We start from the raw sequence: 17040 nt of genomic DNA on the forward strand, positions 1-17040 counted from the left end.
TCCAATATCCATTTATTAAAAGCTTTCCGTTCTCTCTCAGCCTGACTCTTGAAACAAGGTAGCAGTTCAGTTCTCCTCCTCCGGGTCTATTATATCAGCTGGCTTCTGCTACATTGTTTCAGGTGTGAGAAGCAGCAGTGCGGAGAATAGAAGCAGCCAGACAGATACTGTAGCAGCACTGCTGTTCAGTTACGGAACCTGTTATCCATAATGCTCTGGGGCTTTCTGGATAAGGGATATTCATGTCTTAAGTCTACTAAAAAAAATTGAGGAAACATTAAATAAGCCAATAGGCTGGTTTTGCCTCCAAGGATTAATTATATCTTAGTTTACAAATTCGGATTATTTGGATAAAATGGGAGACAGCATTTCTGTTATTCTGAGCTTTCTGGATAATGGATCCCGTACCTGTACTACACTGCATCCCAGTTATTTTTATTATAGCCAGCAAGTGGCTGCTGGGGGATGGGAAACCCTGCTGCACGTCAGTCACATTCATACATAAGGGCAGAGTTTGGTAGGTACAAAGAACACAGCCGGCATGCATATCTGTATGTACATATCAGTGGGATGAGCCCAGCTGCAAGTCCATATCAAGGAGATAGAATTGGCGGGATATTGCAATATAATACACAAAAGCTATGAATATCTTCTAAATTATATCCTTATAAACAGTGAGTTCTGATGTCATTTCTATCACATGACTCGCTGAAACGTGTGTATAATAGTAAATAAATTACCCCCAGTTGCAAAATATAAGGATATTAGAAGTTACCTAAGAGTTCCATCACCTGTATAAAAACCACTCGTCCTTCGGCCTCGTGTTTTTATATGGTCATGAAACTCCTCGGTAACTTATAATATCCTTATATTTTACAAGAGTGGGTACTTTATTCACTATATATTGCCTGAAGCACTTCTAACAAGAATGAATAGCCAAAGCACTTACTAAAGGGGTGGTTCACCTTTAGGTTAATTTGCCTTCTTTTGACTCTTTCCAGCTTTCAAATGGGGTCACTGACCCCATCTAAGAAACAAATGCTCTGTAAGCCAACACATTTAGGGCAGAGACACTCTGGGAGATTAGTTGCCCGGCGACAAATCGCCTCTTCTTCGAGTGACTAATCTCCCCGAACTGCCTTCCCGCTGTCTAGAATCTAAATCATTGGCGGGATGGCACTCGGAGCGCTTCATTTTCCAAAGTCGCCAGAAGTTGCCCAAAGAAGAGGCGATTTGTCGCCGGGCGAATAAATCTCCCCGATTCTTCACATGTGTCTCTGCCCTTAGGAGGTTAATTACTAAAATCCAAATTTATCTCATATTTTATATTAAAAAAACCACGACCAAACTCCCATGCCCAACTTTAGCTTATTTATTAATAAAATAACCTGAATTCATTGGATTGTGAGAAACCCCAAATCTTTTTTTCGGGGTTTTTTTGCCTGAAACCCCCAAATTTTTCAGAGTATCGGGCTAAAACCACCGCAAACCACTATATCTTCAAATTGGGATAGGTGCCTCTTTGGTTGACTTATACAGGACCTCAACAGGTCTGAGATGGAGGGTTTTCCGATTTGGGTTTTTGCAGCATCGGGGTATAATAAATCTCGAATAAAGTTTTTGTAAAAAAAAAAAAACAAAAAAACATGTTGAGGTTTAGTAAATAACCACCTTATCGTTATTGCTACTTTTTATTACTCCTCTTTCTATTCAGGCCTCTCATATTCACATTCCAGTCTCTTGTTCAAATCAATGCATGGTTGCTAGGGTAATTTGGACCCTAGCAACCAGATTGCTGAAGTTACAAACTGGAGAGCTGCTGAATAAAAAGCTAAATAACTCAAACCCCACAAATAATAAAATTACAACATCATACTAAAAGTTAATTTAAAGGTGAACAACGACTTTAAGATGCTTCTTTTGCATCAAAATCGGTGCATCTTGGGTATTGTACACTGGAACTCTGGCATTGTGGTTAAAATCATGGCAATCCAGAAATTGAACTTCTCACAATGTGCACCTTTCATAAATGAGCCTGACTGTAGCTGTGACACTCCCACGCCCCATACAGTAGTCATACTGCGTGGTGCTCCTCATCCTGCATGCTGTATCTGATATGAATCACCCACACGGCTCTAGCCTCACTGCTTATTTTAATTAAAGGGGATGTAAACCTATAAATAAAAGCATGAAATTACATGTAGGTCAATGAAAGCTTTCCTCTGCACTGCTGGTTCAGACTACTTGAAACAATGTTTACGTAAGCCAGCTGAATTACAGAAATGTGAGGAAGCAAGCAAGACATTGTGGGAATTGGGAGCCCTGTCTGGAAGAGAGTAGTGACTTTGACTGTTTAATAGCCAGAACCAGCAGTGCAGAGGATGTTAAATTGAAATGTGTAATGAATGATATTGTTTAAAATTCCAGCACCTTTCAAAAATGTTGGTTTACATCCCTTTTAAGAGCTATAAAATCCTCTCTTTAAACAACCCGTCCTCACTTATAGCACAATTTACTCGCAGGCACCCTTGTAATGTGGATCCTGGACAAAATCACCGGGACCGGGTTTCAAGGTTCCATTGGGTGCCCGAGCTCCTTGGTCCAACTATGAGCATTAAAGAGACACTGTACATAGAAGATAAACAGTTTTTTTTTATGATTTGGGGGTTTATTTAGCCTTTACACAAGACCTTTTAGGGTCAGGGCACACAGGCAGATTTGGAGAGATTAGTCGCCCGTTGACAAATCTTCTCTTCTTTGGGGAGACTAATCTCCCCCAACTGCCTTCCCGCCAGCTAAAATGAAAATCGGGATGGCACTCTGAGCGATTCATTTTCCGAGGTTGTCCCGAAGTTTTCTCGTGAGGCAATTTTGCTCCGAGCGCCATCCTGCCGGCGATTTACATTTTAGCCGGCACGAAGGCAGTTGGGGGAGATTAGTCGCCCGGAAGAAGAGATTTCTCCCCGAATCTGCCTGAGTGTCCTGACCCGTAAAGGCAGAGCTGAACAGCGGCACCATCAGACATTGCAGTTCTTGGGGTACCCAGCGTGAAAGTAAACAGTGGATGGGACAGATACACCAAGAACTGCCTGTAAGGACTAATATAAATATATTCATAACTGTAACACTCAGAGGGGCGTGGCCAGATTTTGGATGGCGGTGCTCTGCACAGTGTATAGGGCTAAATATATCCAGTACAACAGAGGGGCGGGGGTATTTACCAAACAGATGTCCCTTTACACCGGTGTGGTCTGGCACTTTAATTAGTTTCCCGATTAGAGCAAACTGCTGATTGGTTGCTATGGGATACCGTCCTAGAGTAAAGTTACACCTGTCTTGCAAGCTCCCCTCCCCCCATACAAACACAGGGTCTGACCGATGACTCTATTCTGTGCTATAATGACATGATAACAAGCTGGTGACGTTGACTGAAATACAGAATAGTATAAGCCAATGGTACTTGGACTAGGTGTCACTGCAATCACTTCTGGGATAGTAACACAATGGGATTGTCCCAATACCTGGTCTAAGGCATAACATGAGTTTCTCAATGTAATAGAGGGGCTACACAATACTCATGGGCTCGGCCTGGCCTATTGAGTTCAGGAGATGAGCTCAGACAGACTTGTAGCAGCTTTCCCTCTGTACTACTTGAACTGTAAGTATCAGAATCCTGTGTAAGTCTCAGGCAGCTACTAAGGGACTTCAGGTACAGGTTGAGGGTGTGGGAGATTCCATTTGAAAAGGAACTTTCCACCTCCTTCTGCTTGTCCCTCTAGGCCCCCCAGGAATGGTATAGTCCTCAGCCCCACCGTATTGCCCCACTTTACCCCCTTACCTTAAAGTCATTGCCGCTCAAATCTACCCCTCTGATGAAGGGCAGTACCCCGGTAGCCGCCATGTCCCAGTGCCCGGCTGTTCTCTGTCTGATTAGGGCACTGGCTATAGATAGCAGCAGGAAGCTTCTAGGACACGCCCCCTCCGGACAGACAAACTTGAGGGACCACGCCCTTCAGTCAAAGCTAATCGACAACCAACCCCAACGCAGAATGGACTGTCCGGCCACGCCTTCTTTACCCTTCCCTCGCCAGAAACCAAACACAGGCACTGACACAAGGAGTAGAGGCCGCAGGTCAGAGAGGTGCGACAAAGTGTCAGATCCGGCCGAATTGTGCCAGTACAGGACCTTATTAAAGGCTTAGTTATCTCATCAGTCAGTGACGCTTGTCAGTCACGTGACAGGACTTTTGTGCAGCTTCCAATGCTGGAACATTTAAAATAGCTTTTAGATTGGAAGTTCTTGAGAACAAGAGTCTAGACTTCCCACTTGCTTTTCTGTCACCCAAATTTGTCCTGCATATTATATATTATAAGGGATAATATACCCCCTACTGTAAATGATAAGGATATTAGAAGTCACTGAGGGGTTCTGTGACCATATAAAGGCACAAAGCTGCAGGCTGAGTTATACAGGGAACTCTGAGTATCACTCATGTATTATAAGGGATAATGTAACCCCTACTGTAAATGATAAGGATATTAGAAGTCACTGAGGGGTTCTGTGACCATATAAAGGCACAAGGCTGCAGGCTGAGTTATACAGGGAACTCTGAGTATCACTCATGTATTATAAGGGATAATATACCCCCTACTGTAAATGATAAGGATATTAGAAGTCACTGAGGGGTTCTGTCATACCTCCCAACATTTTAGAAATAAAAAGAGGGACAAAAAACTGTTTTCAGCACGTAGCGCAGCATTTTTTTGACCACACCCCTTTCTGTGGCCACACCCCCTAATTACAAAATTTGGCAGGTTATGAAAGTTTGAAATATTTATCCTTATCTAAACTGTGTTTTTGTGTCTCAAAATTGTTACAAAGTATCTTATTTGCACCTGTTAGCTGTTCTGGGCTCTCTGCTAAAAACCAATTAAGTGAGAAACTTTGTTTCTTTTTCTGGCTGTTCAATGCAGAGAAAAGAGGGACTTTCCAGTACAAATGAGGGACTGCGGGTTGAGCTGTCAAAAGAGGGACTGTCCCTCCGACAAAGGGACAGTTGGGAGGTATGGGTTCTGTGACCATATAAAGGCACAAGGCTGCAGGCTGAGTTATACAGGGATCTCTGAGTATCACTCATGTATTATAAGGGATAATGTACCCCCTACTGTAAATGATAAGGATATTAGAAGTCACTGAGGGGTTGTTCTGTGACCATATAAAGGGACAAGGCTGCAGGCTGAGTTATACAGGGAACTCTGAGTATCACTCATGTATTATAAGGGATAATGTACCCCCTACTGTAAATGATAAGGATATTAGAAGTCACTGAGGGGTTCTGTGACCATATAAAGACACAAGGCTGCAGGCTGAGTTATACAGGGAACTCTGAGTATCACTCGTGTATTATAAGGGATAATGTACCCCCTACTGTAAATGATAAGGATATTAGAAGTCACTGAGGGGTTCTGTGACCATATAAAGACACAAGGCTGCAGGCTGAGTTATACAGGGAACTCTGAGTATCACTCGTGTATTATAAGGGATAATGTACCCTTATTTTATTCTGTTTGCATATTTTACAACAGATGGGACATTATTATTCATAACACACATTTGAGTGAATCACATGACACGTGACATCAGTAAGCAGGGATTATAACGGATGATAACAATAAAAACTGTCACTATGAATACAAATTGCAGGTTATTCATAGCTCTTGAGTATATAATTATGGGTTTATTCCTGCATCCATAACCCGCGTCTATAAAAAATGTAACCAGCACGTTCTTTTTTCTTTATTAAATATGAACCATCATAATTAGTGGGGACTTTGTTACATTTTATCATTGGATCAAAACAATCGCACCCACTGCTGCATGATCCCTTGTTCTAGAAGCTTTCACTCCATATCACTCTATCTCTAGTTGTCCTGTGGTAGCTGTTCCCAACTCTGGGGCTTAGAGCAGTGGGTGTGTGGCTGAGCTTTGGGATTAATTGGGGTGAATACTTCTCACTGTCCTGGTTACATCCTAAATCCAGATTCGGTTCGGCCGGGCAGAAGGATTCGGCCGAATGCGAATCCTGCTGAAAAAGGCCGAATCCCGGTCTAATCCCGAACCGAATCCTGGATTTGGTGCATTCCTAAAAAAAAGAATATGGAATATTAATAGGGGTGGGTCAGAACAGAAAGAAGAGTAATAAAAAGTAACAATAACAATACATCTGTAGCCTTACAGAGCATTTGTTTTTAGATGGGGTCAGTGACCCCTATTTGAAAGGTGGAATGAATCAGAAGAAAAAGGCAAATAAAAAAAACACTTGAAAAAAATATAAATAATGAAGACCACTTGAAAAGTTGCTTAGAATTGGGGACTTAAAAGGGATGTTCATGGCAGAGTTAACTGTTAGTATGATGTAGAGAGTGATTTTCTGAAAAATTTGCAATTGGTTTTCATTTTTTATTATTTGCAGTTTTTGAGTTATTTAGCTTTTTATTCAGCAGCTCTTCAGTTGGCAATTTCAGCAATCTGGTTGCTAGGGTCTAAATTCCCCTAGTAACCATGCATCAATATGAATAAGAGACTGGAATATGAATAGGAGAAGCCTGAATAGAAAGAGGAGTAATAAAAAGCAGCAATAACAATACATTTGTAGCCTTACAGAGCATTTGTTATTTAGATGGGGTCAGTGACCTCCCATTTGAAAGGTGGAAAGAATCAGACGAAAAAGGCAAATAATTTTAAAAAAAACAACAACAAAAAACAAAATAATGAAGACCAATTGGAAAGCTGCTTAGAATTAGCCATTCTTTCACATATTAAAACAAAACCTAAAGGAGACGTTCTTTGGCTTTTCAAGGATTGCTGTAGTAGTGACATTACAACGTCACGTGACCTCTCAGGAGTGGTGCCTTGCTATACAGAGAGAGCCGCTTCCAACAAGCCTCGCAATTTATGTTTTAACACGCAAGTCCTTCCAGCAGCCCAAGAGTTAAATAGAACCTCTTACTTCCGGGGAACGACGTCGTGACGTGTATCCGGACTGTATCGTAGCGGCACGCTGATTGGTTGTTCGCACTATTCTAGGTCGAGTTTTTTTTCCTCCAGAGTTTGTTTTTAACAGAGCGATATATGATTGGCTGAAAACTGTCAACCCATCACCGCTGATTGGTAGAGTGAGATGCTAAGCCTCCCGATTGGCCGATGCTTTGGAAGGCTCTTTCGGATTGGGCAAAAGGGCTGAACTTGTGAAGTCCGGGATATTAGTTGGTGAGGAGCGGCGGCCTAGCCGTGTTGAGGTGAGTTGCGGCTGGGAACAGACATATTTATCAGGAGTTTATCATGTTTCTCGATGTTGCTAACAGGTCAGACTCCATTAGTAGGAGGAATGATGTGTGGGTAACTGATCCCTAAATGACAATTACCGAGGTTGATACTGGGATTGATGTGTGGGACACAAACTGAGGGAAGTTATAGATGAGCAACCATTCTTACTTTTCTTCCATAGTTACTTCTCTTTCCTCATTTCCCCAGGGGTCGCCTGTCCCCCCTCCTTGGGCTGCCGGGGTCGCCTGTCCCCCCTCCTTGGGCTGCCGGGGTCGCCTGTCCCCCCCTCCTTGGGCTGCCGGGGTCGCCTGTCCCCCCCTCCTTGGGCTGCCGGGGTCGCCTGTCCCCCCCTCCTTGGGCTGCCGGGGTCGCCTGTCCCCCCTCCTTGGGCTGCCGGGGTCGCCTGTCCCCCCCTCCTTGGGCTGCCGGGGTCGCCTGTCCCCCCCTCCTTGGGCTGCCGGGGTCGCCTGTCCCCCCCTCCTTGGGCTGCCGGGGTCGCCTGTCCCCCCCTCCTTGGGCTGTCTGGGGTTGCCTGTGAGACCTCTTATATATTGTGTACACAAGCCTGGGTCTGAATCCAGAAAGTCTGGAGATGTCTCCTGTGATCTTTCCCACCCGATTTTATCTTCCATAAAACATCAGGTGGCACCTTCACATACAATCAATAAAATCAAGGGTTTCTTTAGCAGGACGGGATGGGAGAGAGTTATTAAACCATTGACAAAATAAACACTTTTAGGGCCCTTAGTTAAATACATTTGTTTTATAAGACCTGTGGGTGCTGTACTGTTTCCTTTATCCATGTCCCTACCTCCCTGTGCAGGGTGAAGATGGCAGAGCTGCAGCTCCAGAAGAAAGGAAAGAAATCCGGCGATGGTATTGGAACCATGGTTGACTTTTTGTTGGCCAATGCCAGGCTGGTGCTGGGTGTGGGAGGAGCTGCAATTCTCGGTATAGCCACGCTCATTGTTAAACGGGTGAGTAGAGATTTCCTGCTTTATTCTCTGTATTGTTTCCCATACTGTGACTTCCTATAATATTATTATTATTATTACACATTATATAGTAAGTTTTGTGCCTTTTTGTTTTTTTTTTGCAGCTGATTGATCGAGCGACTTCACCCCCCAGCGACAAAGAAGCAGAGGAGAAAGCTGAGCAGAAATCCATAGAGGAGAGCTGGAAAGAGGCTCTGCTACAGAAAGCCTCGCCAGCACTCCGAAGGAAGGAGGAACTCAGGCATCATTGCACTCCTTTATCACTGCCAGATCCCAGCCAGCCAATGCCAGGTCAGATCCATTATAGCGTTTTATATTGTCTGAAACGACTCATTCTTTTCTTGGTGGACCTTTATGGACCGTATCATACTGACCTTTACTAAAAGATTTTGGGAGCTTAAAGGGGACTTAACCAAAAAAAATTAATTTTGCCTATTGCAAATGTAATTCTAAGTATCTTTCCAATATAGTGGCTCTGTGTGTGCTTAGTACAGGGAATACCTATGCTGCCATAGTTTTATGTTATCTCTTTGTACAGACTATGAGCAAATTTAGGGGCTGTTCCTGCTGAATTGTGCTTAGTACAGAGGAATACCTATGCTGCCATAGTTTTATGTTATCTCTCTGTACAGACTATGAGCAAACTTTGGGGACTGTTCCTGCAGAATTGTGCTTAGTACAGGGAATACCTATGCTGCCATAGTTTTATGGGATCTCTCTGTACAGACTATGAGCAAACTTAGGGAACTGTTCCTGAAAAATTGTGCTTAGTACAGGGAATACCTATGCTGCCATATAGTTTTATGGGATCTCTCTGTACAGACTATGAGCAAACTTAGGGGGCTGTTTCTGCAGAATTGTGCTTAGTACAGGGGAATACCTATGCTGCCATAGTTTTATGGGATCTCTCTGTACAGACTATGAGCAAACTTAAGGGGACTGTTATTCGCACGCACTTCTATTCAATTTTCATCTATTTCTGTTCATGCCTACAGAGGCTGCTGGCACATCGCAGGTTAAAGCCCCCGATGAGATTAAGAAGATTCCCATTTGCTTCACTCTGCAAGAGCGGCTGCTGAACTATCACGCTCATCATGCCAGTGTCCCTGAAGCGCAGATGGAGGAGGCCAGACAGCTGCTGCTGGAAATAAAGAAAGAGCTGCAGGAGTTTCTACGCGCCAAGCTCCCTGAGATTCCCTTCCTTGCTTTGCAGCTTGGCGGTTCTTTGGGTGACAGACTCCCCGTGTCGTGTTTGGATCACGCCTGCCTGATAATTCCTTTGGTTCTGGAGTCGGATCTGTGGTGCGTCATTCCAGGACAGCAAACTATTCTCAGCGACCCAAACTTCTGCATGGTGAAGAGGACTGACCTAGAATACACGGCACGGGGGAGTAGCCCCTGGGACAGGTTTCTGGTGGGTGCCTACCTCTCATCCCAGACCATGGTACAGTCCTTGCACAAGACAGTAGTCGGCTCCATCAACTGGCAGGCAATAGGAACAGTGCTGGACTGTACCATTAAACCAAACATAGCCACTGATGAACTCAAGCTGGAGGTAGTGCACCCCTACTTTCACATGATCATTAGGATCCTACCGATGGCCGTCATTAAAGATGGCGACTTTCTCGCTCATTGCTGCGCCGGAGCCCCCGCCGATAACCTTTGGCAGCAGAGTTTCTACAAGGAGGAAGTTTCCCGCCTTCAGGAACTGGACAATTCTGATTCGGGCATCAGGCTAAAGTGCTTCCAGATACTAAAGGGTGTCTGTAGAGACTGTCCTTCCCTATCTCATCTCAACTCCACCCACCTCAGACACACCCTCTTACACCTCAGCACAGAGTCATCTGATTGGACAGAGACCGCTCTGGCTGACAGATTCCTTCGAGTACTAGAGGAGCTGATTGGTTCCTTGGATAAAGGTTTCCTTCCTTCTTATTTCAACGACAAATTAAACTTGTTTTCTTCTCTGAGGGCCGAGGACATCGACGAACTGGGGTACGGCCTGTACCAAGTATTTTCAGAGCCCGACGACCTGTTAAATAGATGAGATGTGCTTGAATCATTACAATCTATGTTGGCTTTGAAGAGGCCCTGATGGATACCAGGAAGGTGTCGGAGTCATCAGGATCTGAGTTTGATTTCACTACTTACGATGGGGTCGTTTCATGTCGTCTTAACGTGTTCTGCCCATGTGTGTAATCTGCAGAGCGCCTTCCATTAACGTGTTCTGCTTGTGTGTGATCTGCAGAGTGCCTTCCATTAACGTGTTCTGCCCATGTGTGTAATCTGCAGAGCGCCTTCAATTAACGTGTTCTGCCCATGTGTGTAATCTGCAGAGCGCCTTCCATTAACGTGTTCTGCTTGTGTGTGATCTGCAGAGTGCCTTCAATTAACGTGTTCTGCCCATGTGTGTAATCTGCAGAGCGCCTTCCATTAACGTGTTCTGCCCATGTGTGTAATCTGCAGAGCGCCTTCCATTAACGTGTTACTCCACTCAGCGTGCAAGGGAGGAGTCCAGCACTGTGATTTAAAGGGCTGGTATCAGTACACAGTTGAAATACTGTTTCCTAGATCAGTTAGTCTCTGATTCGCTGCCAAATGTAATCACCAGCTTGCCATCACTTGTGCCAATGCCATGGTCAGTTCCGTGCCATAATACTCCATCCCTCACCTGCATCAAGTTGCTTACTGGACCCTGCTGTGCGCTGTGCCAGGGATACTACTGAGATTATTTGTGTTGACCCTGATAGATGATAGGGTAACATTGCCCCCAGCGAGCATTCATTTCACTTACAAGTGATATAAATACAAATGTTTTTTTTTTTAAATTGAAACAGGATTTCTTGTGGGGGTAGTGATGTGTGGGCCGCCCGATACCCGCGGGTCGGTGGGTTTAGGCCAACCTCGCACTCTTCTTTGCGGATGGCCACCATCAAATGCTGGCTTCCGGCTTTATAGCTGCGCCCCTGCTGGCCCCGCCCCTTTGTGATGTCGTCAGCGGGGCTGGTCAGCGCGGGTCTATAAAAAGAAGCCGAGAGTCGGGGGTTGCGCAGGCGCGAATGGAAAGAGGGTGGGTTAGGGTCGGGGCAGTTTACTAGTGGGAGGAATACAGACAGCTATAGGTAATACAGGACTTTTTTGGGGGGGATATGGGCAGCTATAGGTACCACAGATCTCTCTCGTTTTTATTTTGTTTGTCACAAGTCGGACACTGGGACTGTAGCCCTTTAAAGTTAACTTTTGGGAAGGCTGATGTTCTGGGGCTTATTTGCTATTACAGGTGCTCAATGAAACCAGTGCTCATACCTGCAGCAACCAATCAAATCTCTTGATTTCATTCCCTGACTGATTAGCACTTGCTGTTGATTGGTTACTAATTTAGCACCTATAATATTAATTGAGCCCCTCTTTATCTTTACTATAGGAAGTATTCTTACTGGATCTGCACAAACCTACTGGGATTAAACTGGACTTCGCACCTTCTTGTTAATAAGAAATGCACCTTTTAAGTTAAATAAAGCAATTATGTCTTTGTATTTTTAACCTAGGCGGCACTTTACCCCCCCACCCGGATTTTGATTGGCTGTACCCATCCCCCTGTTAGAATGTTACCAGTTTGCCGGTAACAACCCTTTTATGTGTGAATAAGATGCCAAGCAAAATACCAAACACTCGTATTCTGCAGACAGGGTAGGGATATACAGCTGAACAGAGAAAGTATATAGCACAGCTGTACCGTGCCACGGGCATAGGACTGTGAATGCTGCTTCAAATTCTGTATTTTTTTTAAAATAAAAAAGTGAATTGTAATAATAAAACATCTTATTTTGGAAGACTGAGTGATGTTTGTTAGCCTCTCTCTGCGGCAGCATGGTGCATAGATCTGTTTTTATTCCACACTGCTCCAGTTTTCAGTTTGAGCTATCTGGTTGCTCGGCTCCAAATAACCCTAGCAACCCTGCATTCATTTGAATATGAGACTGGAATATGAATAGGAGAGGCCTAAATAATAAAAAGTAACAATAAATGTATAGCCTTACAGAGCATTTGTTTTTAGATGAGGTCAGTGACCCCACATTTGAAAGCTGAAAAGAGTCAGAAGAAAAAGGCAAATGCTATAAAAATGAAGACCAATTGAAGCCATTCTGTAACATACTAAAAGTTAACTTGAAGGTGAACCATCGCTTTAATCATGTTGTCATTGGACTAGGCATATTGTAACACTGATGTAGCCAACTTGGAGGCTCGTGGGCTGAATGCAGCTCCCCAAATAACTTTTATATCTGCATTAGCTCCATAGATTTGCTCATGTATCTTTAATCAGTGTGTCCTTTAAGTCTGTGGGGCAGGAGAGTATGACGTGGATAATGTTCACTTAGCGGATACATAATAAAAATATATATATATAGTGAATAAAGTACCCCCTCTTGTAAATGATAAGGATATAATACACAAAAGCCATGAATATCCTGTAAATTATATCCTTATAAACGGTGAGTTCTGATGTCATCAGTTATAAACGGTGAGTTCTGATGTCATTTCTGTCACATGACTCACTGAAACTTGTGTATTATAATAAATAAAGTACCCGCAGTTGCAAAATATGAGGATATTATAAGTTACCTCGGAGTTCCATAACCTGTATAAAAACACTTGGTTTTCGGCCTTGTGTTTTATATGGTCATGAAACTCCTTGGTGACTTATAATATCCTTATATTTTACAAGAGGGGGTACTTTATTCACTATATAATACACTAAAGCCATGAATATCTTGTAAATTATATCGTTATAAACTGTGTGTTCTGATGTCATCAGTTATAAACAGTGAGTAGTGATGTATTTTTTCACTTTATTTCAGAAATGACATCACGACTCACCGTTTATAACTGATGACATCACTAGTCACCGTTTATAAGGATATCATTTACAAGATATTCATGGCTTTTGTGTATTTTATCCTGATAAACAGTGAGTAGTGATGTCATTTTTTTGTCCTCATGACTCACTAAAACTTGTGTATTATATTTTATATATATATAATATATATATATATAACACAATCCATCACATAAGATCCACACTCACAGGTCTTAAAAAACATAAAATATTTTTTTATCATTTTTTTTTTTTACCAGGGCCAGCTATCTGGTTACCTTCCCATTGTTCTTTTGTTTGGCTGCTGGGGAGGAAATGGGAGGGGGTGATATCCACTATAACTTGCAGTACAGCAGTAAAGAGTGACTGAAGTTTATCGGAGCACAAGTCACATGACTAGGGACAGCTGGGAAATTGACAAAATGTCTAGCTCCATGTCAGATTTCAAAATATAAAAAAATCTGTTTGCTCTTTTGAGAAATGGATTTCAGTGCAGAATTCTGCTAGAGTAGCACTATTAACTGATTCATTTTGAAAATCAGTGACAGTATCCCTTTAAGGATAGAACAGATCTTCAAGGGAAATGGTCAGCCCAAAGAGATCAAGCTGTATGTTTTACTATGTAGATAAAACAATGACAAGAAGCATGCAGCTGCCTCTATGTTAAACCATTTTTGAATTCCCTACTGTATTTAAAGAAAATTAATAAAAAATTAAATATTTAAAAAAAAAACAAAAAACTGTTTGCTCTTTTGAGAGATTTCAGTGGCAGAATTCTGCTGGAGCAGCGCTTTAACTGGTGCGTTTGGAAAGAAAAAAAACAATTCCCATGACAGTATCCCTTTAAATAGTTACAATTGTATATTTTTTTATCTGAAATAGTTACAAATGTATCTATGTGCAGCTGCCGCATATTCTGGGCTCTGCCAAATGTATTTAATTACATTCCCGAAACTCTGTATCTTGTTCTGGCTGTTCAGTGCAGGAGATCAAAGAGAAACAAACGCTGAACATTTCAATATCAATCTGGGACTGCGGGATGAGCTGTTAAAATCTGGACTGTCCCGCGAAAAACGAGACAGTTGGGAGGTATGCTAAAATGTCCTCTACCAAAACAGGGACTATTTGGTCACACATAACATTATCAAGCCTCATTGCTTCGTCTGGGCCAGGGGTCTCCATGTCCTTGCCCCTTGTTTCAATGAGAAATCCAAAATGTAACAATAAGATTTACTGTATATGGTTTATATATGCTATTTATATGGGGTGCTATGTATATGGGTACTATTTATATGGGTGCTTTACATATGGGGTGCTCTTTATATGGGTGCTATTTATATGGGTGCTGTATACATGGGTGCTTTAGATATGGGGTGCTATTTATATGGGTGCTTTTTATATGGGGTGTTCTTTATATGGGTGCTATTTATATGGGTGCTTTACATATGGGGTGCTATTTATATGGGTGCTATTTATATGGGTGCTTTACATATGGGGTGCTATTTATATGGGGTGCTATGTATATGGGGTGCTCTTTATATGGAATGCTCTTTATATGGGTGCTATTTATATGGGGTGCTTTTTATATGGGGTGCTCTTTATATGGGGTGATATTTATTTGGGTGATATTTATATGGGGTGCTTTACATATGGGGTGCTATTAATATGGGGTGCTCTTTATATGGGTGCTATTTATATGGCTATGACATCTCCCGCAGGGCTCCTGTTTTTGGGTTCAGGGGTGTGGCATGATACCACCAGGAGGTGTGTCCGCTCTCTTTCGCACTCTCCATGGCAGGATAGGGATACTTCCTAAAACATTTTAATTCTATGTAACCCTGAGTCGTGTGCCTCTTTGCAAATCAACAGGTTATTCCTCTGGGGGGACCGGAGGTACAGTAAATAGTTAGGGCCAACCATATGGGGTTTACCTTGATGTGGTATAGTGGTAACTAGTGATGTGCAGGTCGGGACTTCCCTAACCCACACCCAACCCTAACCCGCGCTGCCGATGACATCACAAAAGGGGCGGGACAAGCAGTAGCAGCGTCTATAAAAGACAAACCCAGAAGTCGGCATTTGACGGTGGCGAGCAAAGAAGAGTGTGGGGTCGGCCTAGATATGCCCGACCCGCTGGTATCGGGCCGGCCTGCACATCACTAGTGGTTACCAATTTTACGATCATAACTGTGTAACTAAAAAACTTCTGTTTTTGTAAACACATGCACTTGTGTAGATACTGGATTACTTCTAAACCCGGGCCCAGGGAATGTGCATTGATCAATCCCCCCCCCCCGTTTTTTATAGGCCAGTGGGGTAACCCACTTATTCCCGATACATTTGTTGTCACTCCCCATGGCAGGGACCCCTCTTCTGATGTAGCTTTTATAGACATGTGCCTTCAATTCATGACATTATGGGGCAGATTTATCAATTTACAGTATATGATACATAGGATACGAATGCCCCACAAAGGCAGTTTTTGGAACTGTTTAAAGAAAATAGGGTTAATCCCCCATCAACTTTTGATGGTAATAGGGTGGGGTTAACAGGGTTTAAATTCTGTTTGGAACATGCTGGATGTGACTATGACTAAGTGCTGGAGGGTACGAAACGCATAAAGGTGGGCCATGTTGGGTTCAGTATGTATCTAACTTTAACATGAATACTAATAAATGATTTATTTTTACTTATGGAAAGCCTTGGGACTTGTATCTTTTGATATAACATTTTTTTTGCAGATTTATCAAGGGTTGAATTTTCGAGGTTTTTTTTGGCCAAAACTGTAAAATTCGGCTAGGGAGTTATCCAAATTTGATTTGAGTTTGATTTGATTTCAACATTCAACATACTCTGGTCCTTTAAGAACTCAAATTCGACTATTCACCACATAAAACCTACTGAATTGCTGTTTTAAGTCAATGGGAGACGTCCAGGGATCAATTTGGAGTTATTTGCAGCCTTCCTGACATTCGATCTTGTTGGAGAAAAAACTCGAATCGTCTTTTTAAAACTCTTATTCAATTAGAAAATTAGATTTTTATAATTTCCAGTTCATGGGAGTTTAAAAAAAAAAACTCACATGAATTCAAAATTCAACCCTGGATAAATGTGCCTCTATAGGGGTTTCCCCTGTAGTAATTCTGCAAGGATATATATTATATATAATATGGGCCATGCAGTGTGGATTCTATAGGAGGCGTATAACAAATATGAAAAAGGGAGGGACTAAAGCTGAGGCTCAGTATCCCGGTTGCTAATGTGATTGTAGGGTAGGATTGTTATTTAGGCCTAGTGTGTAGCAAGTGGGATGTTAAATATAGACCCAAATCTCCTGCTGAGTCAGAGCTCAGTTCAGTCTTTTATCCCACGTCAGCTCATGTTACCCCCATGCCTTGTGTTCTGTTCAATCTCTTGGCCAGTGATATATTTAGTCTGTAGCCTGTTTATATTATAAAGGCCATTCCAACGTGACTGGGGCAGAGAACTGTGCTCAACTACCCCTTTGTATGAAAAGTGGGCACAAGGCTGCAGGCTGAGTTATACAGGGAACTCTGAGTATCACTCATGTATTATAAGGGATAATGTACCCCCTACTGTAAATGATAAGGATATTAGAAGTCACTGAGGGGTTCTGTGACCATATAAAGACACAAGGCTGCAGGCTGAATTATACAGGGAACTCTGAGTATCACTCATGTATTATAAGGGATACTGTACCCCCTACTGTAAATGATAAGGATATTAGAAGTCACTGAGGGGTTCTGTGACCATATAAAGACACAAGGCTGCAGGCTGAGTTATACAGGGAACTCTGAGTATCACTCATGTATTATAAGGGA

The 17040-nt window shown here is 42.6% G+C and overlaps 2 protein-coding genes across 3 annotated transcripts in view; one reads left to right on the forward strand and one right to left on the reverse strand.

Annotated features, from left to right (window-relative positions):
* The window catches only part of flii.L (FLII actin remodeling protein L homeolog), a 28414-nt gene extending 24430 nt beyond the window's left edge, over positions 1-3984 (reverse strand). Inside the window, exon 1 of the mRNA XM_018236617.2 lies at positions 3839-3984. Within this exon, the coding sequence (XP_018092106.1) occupies positions 3839-3901 (63 nt within the window). The 5' untranslated portion in view covers positions 3902-3984. The remainder of the gene's footprint in view (positions 1-3838) is intronic.
* A 3084-nt stretch (positions 3985-7068) lies between these two features.
* On the forward strand, positions 7069-12155 carry mief2.L (mitochondrial elongation factor 2 L homeolog). 2 transcript variants are annotated; one of them, XM_018236619.2, is made up of 4 exons: positions 7069-7299; positions 8151-8304; positions 8427-8613; positions 9318-12155. In XM_018236619.2, the coding sequence occupies exons 2-4, from the start codon at positions 8158-8160 to the stop codon at positions 10367-10369; spliced, it is 1386 nt and encodes a 461-aa protein (XP_018092108.1). In that variant the 5' UTR covers positions 7069-7299; positions 8151-8157; the 3' UTR covers positions 10370-12155. The 2 variants fall into 2 exon arrangements, with proteins under 2 accessions (XP_018092108.1, XP_018092107.1); XM_018236618.2 differs by lacking the exon at positions 7069-7299 and adding an exon at positions 7305-7365.
* Positions 12156-17040: the final 4885 nt, after the last annotated feature.

This window comes from Xenopus laevis, chromosome 9_10L (assembly GCF_017654675.1).
Source record: "Xenopus laevis strain J_2021 chromosome 9_10L, Xenopus_laevis_v10.1, whole genome shotgun sequence".
Taxonomy (NCBI): Eukaryota; Metazoa; Chordata; class Amphibia; order Anura; family Pipidae; genus Xenopus; species Xenopus laevis.